General features: G+C 45.3%; 1 protein-coding gene across 1 annotated transcript in view; it reads right to left on the bottom strand.

Moving 5' to 3' along the window:
* CACNA1B (calcium channel, voltage-dependent, N type, alpha 1B subunit) overlaps positions 1-22,494 on the bottom strand; it is a 296,162-nt gene that overhangs the window by 121,518 nt on the left and 152,150 nt on the right. The window contains exons 14-15 of the mRNA XM_011985186.1: positions 6,243-6,360; positions 3,051-3,118 (exon numbers count right to left, since the gene is read on the bottom strand). Coding sequence (XP_011840576.1) covers positions 3,051-3,118; positions 6,243-6,360 — 186 coding nt within the window. The remainder of the gene's footprint in view (positions 1-3,050; positions 3,119-6,242; positions 6,361-22,494) is intronic.

Genomic DNA, 22,494 nt, shown 5'->3' with positions numbered 1-22,494 from the left:
CGAGCCACTCCACAGGAGCTCTCTCGGGTGCTCTCCAGGGCCTCCCCTTCTGTGTCTGTGACTCAAAGGTAATGGTTGCTGGGGTTCCTTCCTCAGTGCCCTCTTGCTTCTGCCATCTCCCTGGAGGCTACAGCCTCACCTCTGTGCTATCCTGACCTTACTCTGAGCTCTAGCCCAGGTACCCAGCCACTGACTGGATATTTTCATTTGCTTGTTTTGCTTTTTGTTATTTGTTTTTTTCAGAGACAGGGTCTCGCTCTGTCACCCAAGCTGGAGGGTAGTGGTGCAATCTCAGCTCACTGCAGCCTCGACCTCCCAGGCTTAAGTGATCCTCTCACCTCAGCCTTCCAGGCAGCTGGGACTCCAAGCATGTGTGTCCACGCAGCTGGGACTCCAAGCATGTGTGCACACCCATACCAGCCCTGATCCTGCCTGGAGGGCACCAGGAAGATGTGCTTGCGGAGGGCCTGTCTCTAAGCCTAGCAGAAAGTGCTGGCCTTTGGGGCAGCAGCAACTAGAAGAGGCTGCAGCCTGCCGGGGACTCAGGCAGGGATAGGAGCCGCCTGCAGGGGAAGCTGGCAGCTGTGGACACTGGCTAATTTTTTCTTAATTCAATTTTTCTTGAACTTCTAGGCTCAAGCAGTCCCAAAGTGCTGGGAGTACAGGTGTGAGCTACCACGCCTGGCCTTCAGCCTGTCTGTACCACGGCACCTTGAACTTGCCCACTGAAAGGCAAATCTATCCCTCCTTTTGTCCCACCTGTCCCCCCAGGAGCATCAGTCACACTTGAACATAGCCAAGAGCAAGGGCAAGAGGCTCTGCACCCATGGCTGAGTCCTGACCCAGCACTGCCCACAAGCACTGCCACCAGGAGGGTGTCCAGTGGGCCACGCACCACCTTTGAGTTTTTCTACCTGGAGCCAGCAGACCACGTCTGTCCCCGCGTCCCCCGCTGTGGCTGTGAGAAGCTCTCCCTGTCTCCCCCACTCCTCGGTGACCGCCTGCGGTGCCTGGCCCTGAGCTTCACACGGCTCCTGCCCTCAGGGCTGGGCACATGCGCACGTGCAGGCAGGTGCAGTTTCCTCTGCCCCCTCTGGCCCTGACCCCAAGTCACTAAACAAGACCAACATGCTCAGCACCTGGATTCCGGATCAATGGTTCTAGGCTGAGACCACAGGCCCCAGAAGGGAAGCTACGACTTCCATGTCGTCCATCTGGACTGCAGCCACCACTGTTTCCTCACAGTCCTGAAGGCCAGACCCACCTGGCTCCCCCGGGAGCCCGCATTCCCAATATTCCCTAAAATGCCCTTGAATCTTCTTTTGGGGCACAACACTGGCAAAAACTAAGTCCCTTGTTAGCTGCCTGCAAATTTCCCTCCACAGAGAAGAGACCTTCAAACCTCAAGCCCAGAGAGAAGGCAAAGCCAGACCCAGCAGGAAACACCCACACCCAGGTCCCTCCTGGAGGATCCGGCTCCATCCAGCTTCCCATCCTCTGGGGCAGGGACTTCGCCAGTCACTCCAGGGAGTGTTCTGAAGTCCCCTGGAAGGTCTAAAACAAATTCAAGCTTATCCTCACTTCAAAAAGTACATAGCGCTGTAATACTTTTGTGGGAGTATAAGGGAAGGGGATGGTTGAGTCACAACCTTTGGGGCTCTTGGTCAGCCCAGAAAACCGCCCACAGCCAAACACAGACAGGCCCCCAGTGGCCCCAGTTCTCAGAGAAGAAATTCCTGAATTAGGCCAGTTACGCAAAAGGGGGCCACCAATGAGGGTACATGTATGTGGACACAGGGCCCCAAGGACACGGTTCTCTGCGTCCTCCCTCACGACAGAACTTAAAGAGACAATGGGGCCCCAGCGCTCCAGTGCAGCCCACCCAGGACAGCTAGGGCCCTCCAAGGCAACCACAGAACCAAGGAGAGCTCTGTGGGTACTTGGGCTCCCCCAACCCAAGCAGCACATGCTGAAGACAGGAACAGGCAGAAGCCAGAAACCAGAGCACCAGGGAGGAATCCAGGCCCCCAGGTATAGCCATGGCCCAGGTCTGGAGGCATGGGAGTAAGAAGGCTGAGCAGGAGCAAAGGGAGGCTCAGGCTGCAGCTGGCACACTGCACGGACCATGTCCCCCTCCCGGAGAGCTGGGTTGGGGGGAGCAGGGACACCTGCACAGCACTCACTCTTAGAGAAGCTCTGTGGCACACCTGCATCTCTGCTGCCCAGGGATAGAAATCCTGAACCTGCCTCTCTCAGCCCCAGAACAAGGCAAGATGGAGAGACACTGGACCGGATGATGGAGCTGCGTCAGACCCCTAGACGTGCACAGGTGCATGCAGACACCTGTCCAGGGATGGTGCACAGGCAGAAGAGGGCACACGGTGACACGCACACAGAACGGTGTCCACACGGGTACATGCTGATGCACAGAGCATGCACGTGGGACGTTTGCAGCGTGGTTCATGCCAAACCAGAGGCAGCACCACCTCTGCCAGGAGCTAGGGCTCGAGTCAACACACAAGCCTGCGACTCAGATGGCAGGTGGCCACATTACCAGCGTCCAGGGCTGGGGAGAGCATGACCAGGCGGGGGCATGTCATCCGGAAGGATATCACAGAGGGAGACATGTACAATCGCATCCCCCACCAGGTTCAGGGATGAGAGGAATATTAAAATGGCACCCACTGGGCACTGCCTGAAGCAGCAGCTGTCCCACTGTGGCACAGCTGTGCTGGGACAGGCCACCAGCTGCTCCTCCCGCTCAGACCCCTCCTGCTCCCAGCACACCCTGCCGTTCAGGCCGTTCTTCCTGGTGCTGGCTTCTCTGAGAACCTGCCTGTCCATCTGCCTTCTGGGCTCTGGCTCTCCCTGCATCCTCAGCTGCAGCCTCCAGCCCCTGAGTGACAGACCAGCCTCTGCCCGCCAGGACCCGAGGTAACGCTCCTGGACAGGGGACACATGAGGCCCTAACCCAGGACCCAGACTCCTCCTGGCTGCAGCCACATTCAAGTGGCATGGGCTGACACCAGCCCCTCCCTGTCCCCACCTACCTTGGTCAGCTCCTGGGCGTTGGCCAGGTTGTCCACAGCGATGGCCAGGAAGACATTCAGCAGAGTGTCTGGTTGGGTCCAGCTGAGGAAGGGAACCTCTGCCCCACACGGCCCCACAGTCACACTGCAGCTTCCCCCATCTCCCCAGATCCCAACCAGCCTCCAGCCTCCTTCCCTTGGCACCTACCAGCTCCCCCAGGCCCCATCCCCAGACACACTCCAGCCCAGCCACTAGGCCCTCCAGCTCCCTGTTCCCTTCTCACCTCCAGCCTCTCTGCCAATCCCTCCTTTGTTCAGCCTCCCATCACCCAGCCTCCCCTAATGCCCACCTGAGCCTCTTCCCCCAACCCAGCTCTTTTGGGCTGACTGTGCAGGTGCAAAGCTCAGAGGCTGGGCTGGAGCCATTTGCCTCTGCCTCCTAACGAGGGCCCACGGTCAGCCTGCTGTGCTCCCAACTCCCCAAGCTCCGACCAGCACAAGAAGCCTCCCCACAAACAGCTTCTACTCCACAGGCTCCAGGTGGGGCTCCACTGCCTTCTGGGTCCTGTGAGCAGAGACCACCACAGACAAACTACGAGCAGGCAAACCCACCCGTGGCCAGCACATGCCGGGTCCCAGGTCCAAGGCCCACAGACGCCACCTAGTGCTACCTTCCCCTCCTTTCCCATTTCCTTTTCCCGCATGGTGTCCTGGGGCCTCTCCCTTGCAGCATCCCCCTCTAGATCACAGCACTCATATCAGGCCATGGAGACGGCAGATGGCATGATCTGGATCCTGGGACTGCACCTTGCCTCAACTGACCCCCGAGGAGCCCAGTGTGAGGTGCTGCCCCACCGCGTAGAAATGAAGCAACCAAGGCCCAGAGGGAAGCACCTGCCACAGGTCCCGGCACAGGCACCACCTGGGGTGGGCGGCCTCCTCCTCAAAGCTCGCGGGACCAGGTCCTTGTCCGGTCACGGTGTTTTTCTTTGCAAAAGGAACTCTTCACCTGTCACTGGAAGCTGCCTTTTCCTGAACGCTCACCTCCCTGCCCCTGCGCAGTTTCCCAGAACCACCCCTGACACAGTCAGGACCCTGGCTGTGACTCGGATCTGTCCCTCCAGACCCTGGCCATTAGGGGGACCCTCCTGGCCATTTTATCACTCCAGGTTTCTCAGCCCAGGCCCTGCTGGCATTTGGGGCTGAGCAATCCTCTATGGGATGGCAGGCAGCACCCCTGGTCTCCGTCCACTTGAGGCCATCAGCCCCTCCCCGTCAGTGCTGACAACCAAAAGTGACTCAGACACTGCCAAATGTGCCACAGCATCTGTGGGGAGAGGAAGTTGCCCCCGTTAGAACCTTGCACTCCACGTGATCGAGCCGGTTTCACCACAGGCCTGCGACTCACCCTGCCTAGGCTGCAGCCACTCTCCCTGTGGTGCTGGCCTGTGCCAGGTCGAGGAGCAGTTGACTCTGTACGAGGCCAACAGCAGCGACCCAGGCAGGTCAGGTCCCTCCCTGGCTGGACAGGTACCCCCTCCCTGGGGGTCAAGGGAGCGCATATCCCAGGCCAGAGCCTCACAGGCAAGTCCACACAGAGCTCCAGCAGATCCCACAGGGCAGGACACTGAGGCCAGGCTGACACCTCCAGGCACTAGCCACAGCCACCGACACCCTCAGAGGCTTTCATGCCCAGAAAGCAGGACCAAGGGCCATGCCCCTTGGGATCCAGCAGGAGTGACGCTGAGTGGATGGGAGGGGGACGCTTGTGGCCAGCATGCCTGGCCTGAGTGTCAGGGTCAGACTCAGCTATGGTGAACCACTGGCCACTGCTCTGTCTCAAGACAGAGGCACCTCCTTCTGGACGCCGGCTGTCCTGTCTGAGGCCTCCGTCCCTCTCTGACAATTGTGGCTGCCTTTCTTTGGTGCCTCCGGTACCAGCCCCAGGGCCACCCATCTCCAAAGCAGACACTGCCCCCTCAGGCTCCCTGGAGCCCCTCCTAGGCTCACACTCAGCTTCCCAGGGAAGCTGGATCCCCCACTCTGCGGACCAGGACCTGAGCTGCAGCCTAAGGACCACCCCGTGACAAACAAGGCTGAGAGAGTGAGCCCCTGCTGGGCCAGCCTAGCAGAGGTGGAGCAAGGAATGAGGAGACAGGGAGGCAGAGACAGGAAAGAAGGTGAAGTGTGCAAGGGCATTGACGGCACCAGCACCAGTGAGGCAGAGACGAGGACAGAGAGACGGGGTGAGTGGCCGTCGTGTGTGAGAAGGTCGAGGGAGAAGCAGAGCCGGGAGGTCAACCGTGAGACATTGTCTCCAGCTCCTCAGGGTCCTGCAAGGTGTTCCGCCACAACAGTTCTCAAAGTGGGGTCCCCAGACCAGCAACACAGGCTCCCCCGGCAGCCTGTGAGAATGCACATTCTCAGGCCCCAGCCCAGTCCCACTGCCTCTGACACCATAGGCTAGGGCTGGAATCCAGGCTTACCATCCCTCAGGGGACTGTGATGCTCAGGTGAGTTTGAGAACCAAAGACACTTCTCCTAGGCCTTAACTTCCCACCTCAGCTACAGGGGGACCCACACTCACACTGCTAGTCATAGCCCTCACCCTCGTCTGTACCATGAACGCTGCAGTTCTCCCTCCAGATCTTCCTTGGCCCCAGCCCTGTCCCTATCATGGCCCTTGGCGGAGGCAGAGCTCACCACCAGCTGCTGGACTTGCCCTGACCCCACAGACCCACTCTCTGACTCAAGGTCCTGAAACAGCCCAACTGTCATCCTCCACAGAAAACCTTTCCTTACGTTTCTCTGCAAAGGGGACGGTATCAGCAGGCAGAAGGGCTCCTTTTTAAAGTCCAGTGCCAAAACCTAAATACGCAATTAAATCAAAGTGAAAACACAAACCCACCTGCCTGGAGTGTGAGGCTCCCCGACTGCTGCTCAGAGTCCGTAAGGCCTGCTGCAGGCCGCACCCACCCCCACCTCTGGATACCCCCACACGCAGCAGCTCATGCTCCCTCAAGCTGAGTCCCGCAGCCTCCAGACTCCTGTGCTCCAGCCACCTGCAGAATGTTCTCCATCTGCACTCAACTCTGAGAATGCATCTCTCATGTCCATGGCCCCCAGTCCTCCTGGAGGGATCCACGTGGTGGCCATGGGGAAAAGGAGGGCCACGCACTGACCACCCTCTGCCCCAGCCCCACAGAAGGATACAGTTTCCGAACAGCGTCAGGACAATGAAGTAAAAGGACGAGAACATGCCTTTGCTGACACCGCCTTGCGATTCGATCCCGTGATACATCACTGCATTCCAGTCCTCTCCTGTCAGGATCTGCCAGGATGGAGAGAACACAGGGCAAGCCCCCGTGGCTGCCTTCCCCATACACACGCACCCTCACCCACACAAGTGCATGTGCACCGTCATGTCCACACACACCACCACGTCCACACACGCACATCCAGGCCTTTACATGCTGCTGCTTCCGAAGGTCTGGGCATGCCAGGGTCCTCCAGAAAAGCTTCCAGAAGGACGTGGCTGCAGAACTCGGTCTTAAAAGATTAACATGCTCTAGGGTTTCAGCCAGAAATGAAAAGGGAGCTCCCAACAGGAGAAGGAGGTGGGCAGAGCTGAGGGCAGCAGTGAGCTCAGGCATGGAGGGACGAAGCAGCGCCATCCACGTCACTGTGCCACCGTCAAGAAAGCCGAGGTTCAAAGGGGACTGGGCTGCACACGGCCACCCAGCAGAAGCAGAGCCTTATGCTCTCAGTTCCTGCCACTCCACTTGGTGGGTCCAGCCTCACAGCCTGGCTAAATGCAACCCTTGTCCTAGTAGCAAACTTATGTCTCTCTTCTACTTTTATGTTTGGAAACATACAAGAAAATAATAAATACTCGTGTGTCCCCCACCCAAAATGGAAATTCTGCCCCATGTGCAATGATCCCCCTCCCCATGACCAACTCCAACCAGCGATCTGACACAGATCCAAGTCTTTTTTCTTTTGTCACTTTCTATTTGTTATTTGTGGGTGTTTTTAAATTTTTTTTTTTTTTTGAGACGGAGTCTCGCTCTGTTGCCCAGGCTGGAGTGCAGTGGCGTGATCTCAGCTCACTGCAAGCTCCGCCTCCTGGGTTTACGCCATTCTCCTGCCTCAGCCTCCCGAGTAGTGAGACTACAGGCGCCGCCTCCACACCCGGCTAATTTTTTGTATTTTTAGTAGAGACGGGGTTTCACCGTGTTAGCCAGGATGGTCTGGATCTCCTGACTTCGTGATCCACCTGCCTCAGCCTCCCAAAGTGCTGCGATTACAGGCGTGAGCCACCATGCCCAGCTGTGTTTTTTTGTTTTTTTTTTTTGTTTCTTTTTACCAATACCTAATATTTGTACATATTTTAGGGTACTTATGGTATTTTGATACATGCATACAATGTGTAATGATCAAATAGGGTATTCAGCATATCCATCACCTCAAACATTTAGCATTGTGTTGGGAACATCTTAAACCTTTTCTTCTGATTATTTTGAAATAGACAATATATTGTTGTTAGTTACAGTCACCCTACCATTCTATCAAACACTAGGACTCGCTCCTTCTGTCTAACTCTGTTTGTACCCCTTAACCAGCCTCTCTTCAGGCCCCTTCCCACAGCCTTCCCACCTTCTGGTAGCCATCATTCTAACCTCTACCTCCAAATCAGCTGTTTTGTTCTCACATCTGAGGGGAACATGTGAAGTTTGTCTTTCTGTGCCTGGCTTATTTCACTTAACTTAACGACCTCCACTTCTATCCACGTCGCTGCAAATGACAGGATTTCATTCTTTCTGTGGCTGAACAGTGTTCTGTCATATATATACACCATATTTTCTGTATCCTTTCATTTGTTGACAAGCACTTAGGCTGATCCCGTATCTTTGCTACTGTGAATAGTGCTGGCATGAGCATGAGGAGGAAGGCACCACCTCCATGTTCCAACTTCCTTTCCTTTGGATAAACACCCAGCAGCGGGATTTTTGTACTATGGCTCCTCTTGAGGAGCCTCCATACTGTTTCCCAGAGTGGCAGGACTAATTTACATTCCCATCGACAGTGTGAGAGAGTTCCCTTCTCTCCATATCCTTGCAGCATTTATTATTTTTTGTCTTTGATAACAGCCACCCCAAATGGGTGAGACGCTACCTCACTGTGGTTTGGATTTGTCTTTGCCTGATGACTAGTGATGCTGAGTATTTTTTCATACATCTGTTGGCCATTTGTATGTCTTCTTTTGAGAAATGTCTATTCAGAGCCTTTGCCCACTTTTAAATGTGATTATTTGTGTTTTTTTGCTGTTGAGTTGTTTGAGTTCCTTGTATATTGTGGATAGTAATCCCTTGTTGGATGAATGGATCCAAGTCTTTAGGGTTCCACTACACATCACACATATACACATATGTATAAACAGAATACCCCATATGTGCTAAACATGCACAGGAAGGTACAAGACTACACGTCATTCTTCAACTTGCTGTTTTCATTCAACAATACAGCTTTGAGGTTTCTCCATTCTTTTTTTTTTTTTTTTTTTTTTTGAGACAGGGTCTTGTTCTGTTTCCCAGGCTGAGGTGCAGTGGTGTGATCTCAGCTCACTGCAACCTCTGCTTTCCAGGCTCAATCAATCCTCACACCTCAGCCTCCTGAGTAGCTGGGTCCACAGGCAGGTGCCACCATGCCCAGCTAATTTTTTGTATGTTTTAGTAGAGATGGGATTTTGCCATGTTGCCCAGGCTGGTCTTGAACCCCTGCGCTCAAGCAATCAGCCCCCTTCAGCCTCCCACAGTGCTGAAATTACAGGCGTGAGCCACCGCACTCAGCTCTCCATGTTGATACATATAAATATACTTATTTGTGTAAACCATCGCACAGTTTTCCATTACCCATTTTCCTTCTCACAGGTACTTTTAGTGGCTTCCCAATATGTTTATATGTTATATATGTCACCTTGTGCATATGTGAAGCTTCTCTAGAGCTGAAGCTGCCAGATATGTAGGCTATGCATACCTTCGCCAACTTCACTAGATGTTTCCAGAATGGTTATCCCAAATTGTATTCCTGCCAGCAGCAGAGGATGGTTCTTCATCAACAACCTCACACCACCCATGGCACTGTCACACCCTTTGATAGTTCCCAATCTGATAAAGATGAAAGGGCTTAAAAGCATTGGCCAGGCATGGTGGCTCACGTCTGTAGTCCCAGCACTTTGGGAGGCCAAGGTGGGAGAATCACTTGACCCCAGGAGTTCGACACCAGCCTGGGCGACATAGTGGGACCCCATCTCTACAAAAAAAAAAAAAGGCAAGTCAGTGACTTTGAACATTTCTCCTGTCCAAGGACCCTTAGATCTCTTCTGTGCCCTGCCTTTCAACTCCCCTGGCTCCTATTTCTGATGACTCATCTTTTTCTTACTGACTTTTGAGACTTCCTAATGTATTCTTGCATACACTAATACTCAATCTGCATTATCTACTGTAAATATCTTTAGTCTCCTGTTTGCTTTTATTTTTGTAATTTAAAAAGTTTAACGTAATCAAATATCAGTCTTATCAGTCTGCTCCTTTATGTTTTCTGCTTTTTGCATCTTAAGATAATTCGTCTCCATCCAAGGTCATAAAGATATTTTCACTACACACACACACAGCCAGGAGAGATGGCTCACACCTGTAATCGCAACACTTTGGAGATAGAGACCAGCCTGAGCAACATAGCGAGACCCTGTTTCAAAAAATTTTTTTTAATGAGCCAGGTGTGGCAGTGCGCACGTGTAGTCCCAGCTACTCAGAAGGCGAGGCAGGAGGATCACTTGAGCCAGTTGTGTGAGCTATGATCATGACACTGCACTCCAGCCTTAGCAATAGAGCAAGACCCCATCTCCATTTAAAAAAAGAAATTCGGAGATGGGGTCTTGCTCTATTGTCAAGGCTGGAGTGCAGTGCCACAATCACAAGACCCCATCTCCATCAAAAAAAAGAAACTCGGGCCAGGCGCAGAGGCTCACATTTGTAATCCCAGCACTTTGGGAGGCCAAGGCGGATGGATCACAAGTTCAAGACCAGCCTGGCCAACACAGTGAAACCCCGTCTACTAAAAATACAAAAATTAGCTGGGCGTGGTGGCAGGTGCCTGTAATCCCAGATACTCGAGAGGCTGAAGCAGGAAAATCGCTTGAACCTAGCAGGCGGAGGTTACGGTGAGCCAAGATCACACCGTAGATCAAGATCCCTCTAGCCTGGGCAACAGAGCTAGATTCCATTTCAAAAAAAAAAGACAAGAAAAGAAAAGAAATTCCTCTCCATCCAAGATCATAAAGGTATTTTCATAATATATATATATTTATTTATTTTCTTCTAAAGACTGGGTCTTGCTCTGTTGCCCAGGCTGCAGTGGCACAATCCTAGCTCATTGTAACCTCAAATTCCTGGCCTCAAGTAATTTTCCTGTCTCAGCCTCTCAAGTAGCTTGGACTACAGGGGTGCACCATCAGCTATTTTTTTTTTTTTTTTGGAGGTGGGCTCTCATAATGTTGCCCAGGCTGATCTCGAACTTATATCCTCAAGCGATACTCCCACCTCAGCCTCCCAAAGCACTGGGATTATAGGTGTGAGCCACTGTGTCTGGCCTCTTACTCTTTAAATCATTTTCAAGCTTGATATTTTACATTTAGGATTCTAATCCAACTGAAGTTTTGTGTATGCATGGAGATGATGGTCCAATTTTTTTCATATGGAAAGCCAATTTTCCCAGACCCAAATGTTTGAATAGTCCATCCTTCCTCCATTGATTTCCAATGACATCTTTCTCATATAACCAACTTTCTATATATGTTTGGAATGTTTCCGGGTTCTCTGGTCTGTTTTTTTGATATTTCATTTTTTTGCATACCACACTATTTTCATTACCGTAGCTTTATAAAAAGTCATGATATATGGTAGGACAAATTTCTTCTTCCTGAATTGTCTTTTCTTGGACTTTTACTCTTCCATATAATCAATATGCTGAATTCCAAGAGCAGTACCATTGGAATTTGGATCAGGATTGCATCGATTCATAAATTAATTTGGGGAGAACTGACACCTTCATCATTTTAAGACTTCCCACTTATAAACATATCTGTGCAAGCATTCAGCTCCTTAGGGCCTTGAATGACATTTCCTAATTACTGCAACAAAAGTCTCGCATAATTTTAGTTAGATTTATTTCTAGGTACCTGGAAGTTTTGTTACTACTGTGAATGAGACTTTTCTTTTAAATCGAATTTTCTAATTGAATAATGTTATTATATAGAAAAGCTATATTTTTGTACATTTATTCTGTGTTCAGCAACACTGATGAACTTTCTTATTATATTTAATATATTATCTGGGATTTTCTATAGCAAATAATCACATCATTTGCAAATAATAGTATTTTTCTATTCCTTTCTGGTCATTTTACTTCTTTTTTCTTACTACATTAGCTTCGACTGCTTGAATACTAGGCATCCTTATTTTTCTTTTAACAATACTTCTAATCTTTTACTATTATCTACGATCCTTGCTATGGTCTCTTTTAAATAACAGCTTTATTGGGATATAATTCACCCATTTAAGGTGTGTAATTCAATAGTTTTTAGTATATTCACAAATATGTGTCACCATTATCACAGTCCATTTTAGAACATTTTCATCCCCTCAAAAAAAGAAACTCATACCCATTAGCTATCACCCATTCTGGTTGTAGGTTTTTTGTAGACACTCTTTAGCAGATTTTTTAAAACTCCTGTCAATTCTTAGTATGACTTTTTTTTATCGTGAATGAAAGTTGACTTTTATCAATGTTTCAAGTTTCTGCATCTATGACACACGTTCTCTTTTAACTTGTAGAGATTAGGAATTATACTGACAATTTCTTGTATTACTTGTATTTCTTGTATTACTAGAACGAACACAGTTTAGCTATGAGGTTCTTTTTAAATATATTCAGCTGATTTGATTTTTATATAGATTTTAGATTTGCAGACATTTGTGATGCTGATTAAAAAAACACCGAAATAACAAGACTGTAAAAAGCATGTTTTTAAGGAGACACATGAAGTAGATAATTATGTAGCAAGACCAAGGGGAAAAAAAAGCACAAATAAAAATTATAACACAAAAGGGGGGTCATAACATAGGAAAAAGAGATTTTTTTAATTACAGAAGAATATTATGGCAGCTTTATGCCATGAGATTTGAATGAATCTACTTTCACTGGGCAGACGTTAGCATGCCTGCCGTTTTGGGCGATATTCAGGTGCTTAGGATGGTCAGTGGATAAAACAAAGACCCTGCCCCATGGAGCTTGCGTTCTGATCTGTATTTTATCTTAAATTGTCCTTGCATGGCTTTGGTGTCAAGGTTATACTAGCCTCATGAAATGATTTCTTCCCTTCTCTGAAATTGTTTAAGTCAAATAGTTATTATTTCTTCTTGAAAGGCTTGGTGAAACTCGCCTTACAACTGACTGGGCCCCAAGCAGGAGGCAGAAAGATAGGAAGAAAATTTTGACTATCGGTTAAATTTCTTTTATAGTTATGAAATGTCCAGGTTTTCAAAATTTCTTCTTGAGCTAATTTAATCAACTTAATGTCTTCCTATAAAAATGCATGTTTTGGCCAGGCGCGGTGGCTCAAGCCTGTAATCACAGCACTTTGGGAGGTTGAGGTGGGCCAATCATGACGTCAGGAGATCAAGACCATCCTGGCTAACACAGTGAAACTCCATCTCTACTAAAAATACAAAAAATTAGCCAGGCATGGTGGCAGGCGCCTGTAGTCCCAGCTACTCAGGAGGCTGAGGCAGAAGAATGGCGTAAACCCGGGAGGTGGAGTTTGCAGTGAGCCGAGATCGCGCCACTGCTCTCCAGGGGTGATAGAGCAAGACTCCGTCAAAAAAAAAAAAAACATGATGTTTCATCTATGCTTTCCAATCTCATGGCATAAAGTTGCCATAATATTCTTTCGGAATTAAAAAAAAAAAATCTCCTTTTCCTATAGTTACAACTCCCTTTTGGGTTACATTTTTTATTTGTGCTTTTTTTCCTTGGTCAGTCACTTCATTCAATTATCTACTTCATGAGTCTCCTTAAGAACACGCTTGTTATCTTGGTGTTTCAGTGATCTGCATAACAAATGTCTACTCTTAGCATCATCTGTTTTCAATTTTTCTTTGGTTTATTATTCCTTCTTCTGGATTCTTCATATGAGTACTTGTTAAGCCAGGTTCTGTGGTTCATGCCTGCATTACCAGCACTTTGGGAGGCTGAGGTGGGAGGATAGCTTGAGCTCACTGAGTTTGAGACCAACCTGGGCAACATAGTGAGACCATGTCTCTACAAAAAATGGAAAGAATTAGCTGGGCATGGTGGTATGTGCCTATAGTCCCAGCTACTTGGGAGACTGAGGTGGGAGGACCACTTGAACCCAGTTGGGGCTGCAGTGCCTGGGTGACACAGCAAGACGCTTTTTTCTTTTTTTCTTAAGAGTACTTGTTTATTTCTTAACCTTTTTTTCCTGATAGCTGCATTAAGATTATAAGTTTTCCTTTAAGTATTGTTTCAGATTTCCCCTCACAAGTTGTGATACTGTTCAGTTCTAAATAATCTGTAATAGCCATCATGATTTCTGATTTCCTCTTTACTCCCAAATCCTTCAACTTACAAATATGAGAAAGATATTAAATGACTTTTTATTAACGGTGCCTGTTTATCTAAATGATAACAAAGTTGTGCTCTGCAGGATAGCAATTTTTTTTTTTTTTTTTTGAGTTGGAGTCTCACTCTGTAACCCAAGCTGGAGTACAGTAGCATGATCTTGGCTCACTGCAACCTCCACCTCCCAGGTTCAAGTGATTCTCCTGCCTCAACCTCTAGAGTAGCTGGGATTACAGGCACCCACCACCACGCCTGGCTAAATTTTGTATTTTTAGTAGACATGGAGTCTCACCATTTTGGTTTCACCACGCCAGGCTGGTCTCGAACTCCGGACCTCAGGTGATCTGCCCACTTCGGCCTCCCAAAGTGCTGGGATTACAGGTGTGAGGTACTGCGCCCAGCTGGACAGTAATTAACACTTGTTGAGGTTTCTTGAGTGACCTAACAAACGGTCAACGTCTGCAAATGTTCCTTGTGCCCCAAATAATGAATATTCTATTCGCTATCTGTTGGGTACAGTTCAGTATGTGACAACTGGTTCATGTTTTTAGATCCTTTCTAATCTTTTGTCAGTTTCATCCTTCAGTTTGACAGAGACATGTTATAAATCTCTTACAAGATGGTAAAGTTTTTATTTCTCCTTGTAATTCTGTTTTTGGTCAATGTTCTGAGGCCAGGTTGTTAGGTCCTGCAAGTTCATGCCCTGCAGTGTGTTCCTTCTGGCGGCGTCCTCTGTTCATCATGTAATATGCCCCTTTATTCTCATCTATCCTCTTTTTACCTCTTTTGGCTGACATTAATACATCAGCTTTCTTTTGTTTTGTTTTGTTTCTTGAGACGGCGGAGTCTCGCTCTGTCGCCCAGGCTGGAGTGTAGTGGCGTGATCTCAGCTCACTGCCTCCCAGGTTCAGGCGATTCTCCCACCTCAGCACCACCACACCCAGCTAATTTTTCATATTTTTAGTAAAGACAGTGTTTCACCATGTAGGCCAGCGGGTCTCGAACTCCTGACCTCAAGTGATCCGCCCACCTTGGCCTCCCAAAGTGCTGGGATTACAGGCATGAGCGACTATGCCCGGCCTACACTGGCTTTCTTTTGGTCAATGTTTAATTAGTTCATCTTTTCATATCCCCTTATTTTTTAATTGCACAATATTTTAAACACTCCAAAAGATGCAATGAATAATTTAACTAACCTCTGTGTATCCACTACCCAGCTTAAGAAATAAAATATCAAAATGTGGCCAGAACTCCCCAGTCTCATTCCTCTTCCTCTCCCCACCTCCCAGCAACTCCCACCCCACCACCAGGAAAACCATGTCCTGAATTTGGTGCTCATCATTCCTGTGCAAGCATTTATATGTTTATTACATCCATATCATAAACAGCATATGATACTGTTTTGCACATCGTTCATCCTTAAATAGCATCATACGCTATAAACACACTTAGTTCTAGGGCACTCATTTTCCCTTCTGCACAAACTGATCACATTTCTCTTATCCATTTTCCTGATGGTGAACATGCAGGTGATTTTCAGGTTTTTGTTATTACAAATAATGCTGCTAGAATGGCTTTACATGTTTCCTTGTGCACTTGGGCAAGAAACTTTCCAGGGCATGTATCTGGCAGGAACTGCTTGTGCCAATTCCAGTGGACGGGATATAATGAATTACTCTTCAAAGTGGCTCTACCAACCCACCAACAGCATAAAGAAACCCTAATTTCTCCACTTCGCTAAATCTTGTTAGATTTCTTAATTTTGGCTAAACTGACAGGTGGAAACAGTTGTTTCATTGAGGGTTTAATTTGCATTTCCCTGACTGCAGTAAAATTGATCATAGTTTCTTCTCCTGTGAGTTACTTGTTTTTATCCTTTGTTCTTTCATGCTATATTATTTGTCTTTTAATCTATCTAGAACTGATTTTCATACTTAGTACCAGGTAGGAATCCAATTTCATGTTTTTCTATATAGATACCATCTGCAATGACAGCACCTGAGTTTTCTGTGTATATTTCATTTGTAAATAATGACATTTTTCTTTCTTGTCAATCCTGAGAATTTTTATTTCATTTTTTCTTGTTCTACTGTGCTAAGACCCCTGATACTAACGTAATCTGCTAAGTGTTTTTATCTGGAAGGAGTGTTAGGTCTTACTTTAAAAAAAAAAAAATTATCACGGACATTTGAAGCATACACAGAGTGGAGTACAATGAGCCCTACGTGCCCATCACCCAGTTTCAGTCATCAGCAACGTCTGCAATCTCATCTCCGCTCCTCTCACCTCTGGCTGACTGTGCTTGTGCTAGAGTTCCAGTGCTTTCTCTGATCGTACAGGGTTTGTATCCACCTTAATCTGTTAGTGTGACAAATTACATTCATAGGTTTTCTAATGTTGAATTATCTTGCATTTCTAGGAAAAGTTATAGTCAATTATAAAAATAATTTTTAAGAATATCTAGATTTGATTAGTGATGGTTTCCCCCGGATGCTTTGCTTCTGGGTTTGTAGAAATGATCTCCATTTTTCTTTTCCGATAGTGTCCTTGTTTAGTTTTTTCCATTATCAAGGTTATTCTAGTTTCATACAATGAGTGGTGAGTTATCCCTTTTTATATTCTGTGGAGGAGTCTGTAGAAAATTGGAATAACTTCTTAAATAGCAGAATTCACACATCATACTATCTGAATTTGGTAACTTGAGTAAGAGATTTTTAATTATTAAATTTTTTAAAAATTTATTTCAATAGATTTTGGGAGAACAGGTGGTGTTTGGTTATATGACTAAGTTCTTTAGTGATGATCTCTGAAATTTTGGTGCACCCATCACCCAAGCAGCATACACCGCAGTTTTTTAATTCCTCGTCCCCCTCCCACCCTTTCCCCCAAGTCCCTAAAGTCCATTGTATCATTCTCATGCTTTTGCATCCTCATAACTCAGCTCCCGCTTATGAGTGAGAACATACAATGTTTGGGTTTCCATTCCTGACTTACTTCACTTACAACAGTAGTTTCTGATTCCATCCAGGTTGTTGCAAATGCCATTATTTCACTCTTTTTTATTGCTGGGTAGTATTCTATACTATATTGGTATACACTACATTTTCCACTCATTGACCAATAGGCATCTGGGTTGGTTCTGTATTTTTGCAATGCCAAATTGTGCCGCTATAAACATGCATATGCAAGTATTCTTTTTCATATAATGATTTCTTTTCCTCTGAGTAAATATCTAGAAGTGGGATTGCTGATCAAATGGTAGATATAGTTTTAGTTCTTTAAGGAATCTCCACATTGTTTTCCATAGTGGTTGTATTAATTTACATTCTCACCAAGAGTGTAAAACTGTTCCCTTTTCACCACATCCACACCAATATCTATTATTTTTCAATTTTTTTATTACGGGCATTCTTGCAGGAGTGAGGTGGCATCTCACTGTGGTTTTTATTTGCATTCCCCTGATCATTAATGATGTTAAGCATTTTTCCATATGTTTTTGTGTATCTTCTTTGAGAATTCTCTATTCATGTCCTTAGCCCACTTTTTAATGAGATTGTTTTTTTCTTGCTAATTTGAGTTCTTGGTAGATTCTGGATGTTAGTCCTTCGTCAGATGTACAGATTGTGAAAATTTTCTCCCACTTTGTGGGTTGCCTGTTTATTTTTTTTTGCTGTACAGAAGCATTTTAGTTTAATTCAGTCTCATCTATTTATCTTTGTTTTTGTTGCATCTGCTTTCGGGTTCTTTGTCAAGAAGTCTTTGCCCAGCCAAAGTCTAGAAGGATTTTTTTCTGATGTTATCTTTATAATTGTTACGGTTTTGGCTCTTAGATGAAGTCTTTGACCTATCTTGAGTTGATTTTTGTATAAGGTGAGAGATGAGGATCCAGTTTCATTCTCCTACATGTGGCTTGCCAATTATTGCAGCACCATTTGTTGAATAGGGTGTCCTTTCCCCACTTTATGTTTTTGTTTGCTTTGTCGAAGATCAGTTGGCTGTAAGTATTTGGATTGATTTCTGGGTTCTCTATTCTGTTCCATTGGTCTATCTACCTATTTTTATACCAGTACCAAGGTGTTTTGGTGACTATGACCTTATATCGTAGCTTGAAGTTGGGTAATGTGATGCCTCTAGCTTTGTTCTTTTTGCTTAGTCTTGCTTTTTTTGTTTTTGTTTTGTTTTGTTTTGTTTTGTTTTTCAGATGGAGTCTCACTCTTGTCATGGGTGACTGGAGTGCAATGGATGGTGCAATCTTGGCTCGCTGCAACTTCCGCCTCCTGAGTTTAAATGATTCTTCTGCCTCAGCCTCCCAAGTAGCTGGGATTACAGGCACAAGCCACCACATCTGGCTAATTTGTGTATTTTTTAAAATAGGGATGGGGTTTTACCATGTTGGTCAGGCTGGTCTCAAACTCCTGACCTCAGGTAATCTGCCTGCCTTGGCCTCCCAAAGCGCTGGGATTACAGGCATGAGCCACTGCACCTGGCCTTTTGTGCTTAGTCTTGCTTTGGCTATGCAGGCTCTTTGTTGGTTCCATCTGAATTTTAGGATTGTTTTTTCTAGTTCTGTGAAGAATGATGGTAGCATTTTGACGGGAATTGCATTGAATTTGTAGATTGCTTTTGGCAGTATGGTCATTTTCACAATATTGATTCTACCCATACATGAGCATGGGATGTGTTTCCATTTGTTTGTGTTGTCTATGATTTCTTTCAGCAGTATTTTGTTATCTTCCTTGTAGAGGTCTTTCATCTCCTTGGTTAGCAATATTCCTAAGTATTTATTTTATTTTTTGCAGCTCCTGTAAACGGCGTTGAGTTCTCTATTTGATTCTCGGCTTGATTGCTGTTAATGTATAAAAGAGCAAAAGAGTTACTGATTTGTGTACATTAAATTTTGTATCCTGAAACCTTGCTGAATTATTTTATCAGTTCTAGGAGCTTTTTGGAAAAGTCTTTGGGGTTTTCAACATAAATAATCCTATCATTGGCAAACAAACAGTGACAGTTTGACTTCCTATTTACCGACTTGGATGCCCTTTCTTTCTTTCTCTTGTCTGATTGCTCCGGCTAGGACTTCCAGTACTATGCTGAAGAGGAGTGGTGAGAGTGGGCATCCTTGTCTTATTCCAGTTCTTGGGGGAATGCTTTCAAACTTTTCCTGGTTCAGTATTATGTTGGCTGTGGGTTTGTCACAGGCGGCTTTTATTACATTAAGGTATGTCTCGTGTATGCTGATTTTGCTGAGGGCTTAATCATAAAGCGATGCTGCATTTTGCTGAATGCTTTTTCTGCATCTATTGAGATGATCATGTGATTTTGGTTTTTAATTCTGTTTATGTGGTGTTATCACATTTATTGACTTACATATGTTTAACCATCCCTGCATTCCTGGTATGAAACCCACATGATCGCGGTGGATTATCTTTTTGATATGCTGTCAGATTCGGTAGCTAGTATTTTGTTGAGGATTTCTGCATCTATGTTCATCAGGGATACTGGTCTGTAGTTTTCTTTTTTGGTTATGTCCTTCCCTGGTTTTGGTAGTAGGGTGATATTGACTCATAGAATGAGTTAGGGAGAATTCCCTCTTTCTCTACCTCATGGAATAGTGTCGATAGGATTGGTACCGATTCTTCTTTGAATGTCTGATAGAATTCTGGTGTGAATCCATCTGGTCCTGGACTTTATTTTTTTCTTAATTTTTTTATTACCATTTCAATCTCACTACTCATTACTGGTCTGTTCAGGGTATCTAATTCTCCCTGATTTAAGTTAGGATGGTTGTATCTTTTCAGGAGTTTATCCATCTCCTCTAGGTTTTCTAGTTTATGTGCATAAAGGTGTTCATAGTAGCTTTGAATAATCTTTTATATTTCTGTGTTATCAGTAGTAATATCTCCCATTTCATTTCTAATTGAGCTTATATTTGGATCTTCTCTCTTATTTTATTGGTTAATCTTGCTAATGGTCTATCAATTTTATTTATCTTTTCAAATAATCAGCTTTTTGTTCAATTTATCTTTTGTAACTTTTTTGTTTCAATTTCACTTAGTTCTGCTCTGATTTTCATTACTTCTCTTCTTCTGGTGGGTTTCAGTTTGGATTGTTCTTGTTTCTTCAGTTGTGTGAGACATGACCTTAGACTGTCTATTTGTGCTCTTTCAGTCTTTCCGATGCAGGCATTTAAGGCTATGAACTTTCCTCTTAGCACTGCCTTTGCTGTATCCCAGAGGTTTTGATAGGTTGTGTCACTATTATCGTTCAGTTTAAAGATTTTTTTAAATTTCCATCTTGATTTCATTGTTGACCCAATAATCAAACAGGAGCAGGTTGTTTAATTTCCATGTATTTGCATGGTTTTGTGGATGCCTTTGGAGTTGATTTCCAATTCTATTCCACTGTGGTCTGAGAGAGTACTTGATATCGTTTAGATTTTTTTAAAATTTCCTAAGACTTGTTTTGTGGCCTATCATATGGTCCATCTTGGAGAATGTTCCATGTACTGATGAATAGAATGCATGTTCTGCAGTTGTTGGGTAGAATGCTCTGTTAAGTCCATTTGTTGTAGGGTATAGTTTAAGTTCATTCCTTAACTGTTGACTGTCTCAATGACCTGTCTAGTGCTGTCAGTGGAGTATCAAAGTCCCCCACTATTACTGTGTTGCTGTCTACCTCATTTCCTAGGTCTAGTAGTAATTGTTTTATAAATGTTAGAGCTTCAGTGTTAGGTATATATATATTGCGGATTATGATATTTTCCTGTTGGACAAGGTTTTTTATCATTATATAATGTCCCTCTTAGTCTTTTTTAACTGCTGTTGCTTTAAAGTCTGTTTTGTCTGATGAAAGAATGGCTATTCCTGCTTGCTTTAGTCTTCATTTGCACATGAAATATTTTTCCACCCTTTTACTTTAAGTTTACATAAGTCCTTATGTGTTAGGTGAGTCTCCTGAAGACAGCAGAAACATGGTTGGTGAATTCTTATCCATTCTGCCATTCTGTATCTTTTAAGTGGAGCATTTAGGTCATTTGCATTCAACATTAATATTGAGATGTGAGATACTATCTTATTCATTGTGCTATTTGTTGCCCGAATACCATGGTGTTTTTTCATTGTTATTGTTATATAGGTCCTGCTGGATTTATGCCTTAAGGAGGTTCTATTTTTGTGTACTTCAAATATATTTTTCAAGACTTAGAGCTTCTTTTAGCAGTTCTTATAGTGCTGGCTTGGTAGTGGTGAATTCTCTCAGCATTTGTTTGTCTGTAAAAGACTGTATCATTCCTTCATTTATGAGGTTTAATTTCACTGGACACAAAATTCTTGGCTGAAAAATGTTTTGTTTAAGGAGACTAAAGATAGGACTCTAATCGATCTCTTCTGGCTTGTAGGGTTTCTGTTGAGAAATCTTCTGTTAATTTCATAGGTTTTCCTTTATAGGTTACCTGATGTTTATGCCTCACAGCTCTTAAGATTTTCCTTCATCATGACTTCAGATAATCTGATAACTATGTGCCCAGGTGATGAATTTTTCTGCAATGAATTTTTGCAATGAATATCCCAGGTGTCTTTTGAGTTCTTGTATTTGGATGTCTAAATCTCTAGCAAGGCTAGGGAAGTTTTCCTCAATTACTCACTCAATATGTTTTCCTAACTTTTAGATTTCTCTTCCTCCTCAAGTACACCAATTATTCTTAGGTTTGGACACTTAACTTAGTCCCATACTTCTTGGAGGCTTCATTTTTTGAAATTCTTCTATCTTCGATGGATAGGGTTAATTCAAAAGCCTTTGCTTTGAGCTCTGAGTTCTTTCTTCAGCTTGTTCAATTCTATTGCTGAAACTTTCCAGTGCATTTTGCGTTTCTCTAAGTGTGTCCTTGATTTCCAAAAATTGTGATTTTTTTATGCTATTTCACTGAAGAATTTTCCTTTCATAACCTGTATCATGTTTTTTCTTTAAGTTGAATTTCACCTTTCTCTAGTACCTCCTTGATTAGCTTAATAATGGACCTTCAGAATTCTTTTTCCTGCAATTCAGAGATTTCATTTTGGGTTTGGATCCATTGCTGGTGAGCTGGTGTGATCCTCTGGGGGTGTTTAAGAACCTTGTTTTGTCATATTACCAGATTTTCCTGGTTCCTTCTCATTTGGAACCAGAGGGAAGATCTGGGACTCAAGGGCCTTTGTTCATATTCTCTTATCCCATGGGGGTGCTCCCTTGATGTGGTGTTCTCCCCCTACCCCTAGGAATGGGGCTTCCTGACAGCCAAACTGCAATGACTGACTGTTTTTGCTCTTGTGGGTCTACCCACCCAGTGGAGCTACCAGGCTTCAGGCTGGTACTAGGGAGTGTCTGTGAAGGGTCTTGTGATGTGATCCATCTTCAGGTCTTTCAGCTGCAGTTACCAGCACCTGCTCTAGTGGGGGTAGCAGGGGAGTGAAATGGACTCTGTGAGAGTCCTTGGTTGTATTTTTGTTTAGTGTGCTGGTTTTATATTGGCTGGCCTCCAGCCAGGAGGTGGCGCTTTCAAGAGAGCATCAGCCGAGGTACTGTAGAAAGGATGCAAATTTGCCCTAAGGTAGTCTAATTAAGTATTCAGATTTCTCAGGGGTGAGCAGGACCACAGTGCCCTCAGGAGATTATAACCTTTGTCTTTGGCCATCAGGATGGGTAGAGAAAGACCACCAGGTGGGGGCAGGAATAGGGTGTCTGAGCTCCGACTCTCCTTGGGCGGGGCTTGCTGTGGCTGCTGTGAGGG

The sequence above is a fragment of the Mandrillus leucophaeus genome, unplaced genomic scaffold, assembly GCF_000951045.1.
Source record: "Mandrillus leucophaeus isolate KB7577 unplaced genomic scaffold, Mleu.le_1.0 Scaffold28, whole genome shotgun sequence".
NCBI classification, from domain to species: Eukaryota; Metazoa; Chordata; class Mammalia; order Primates; family Cercopithecidae; genus Mandrillus; species Mandrillus leucophaeus.
This window is presented reverse-complemented; position numbering and strand designations above follow the sequence as displayed.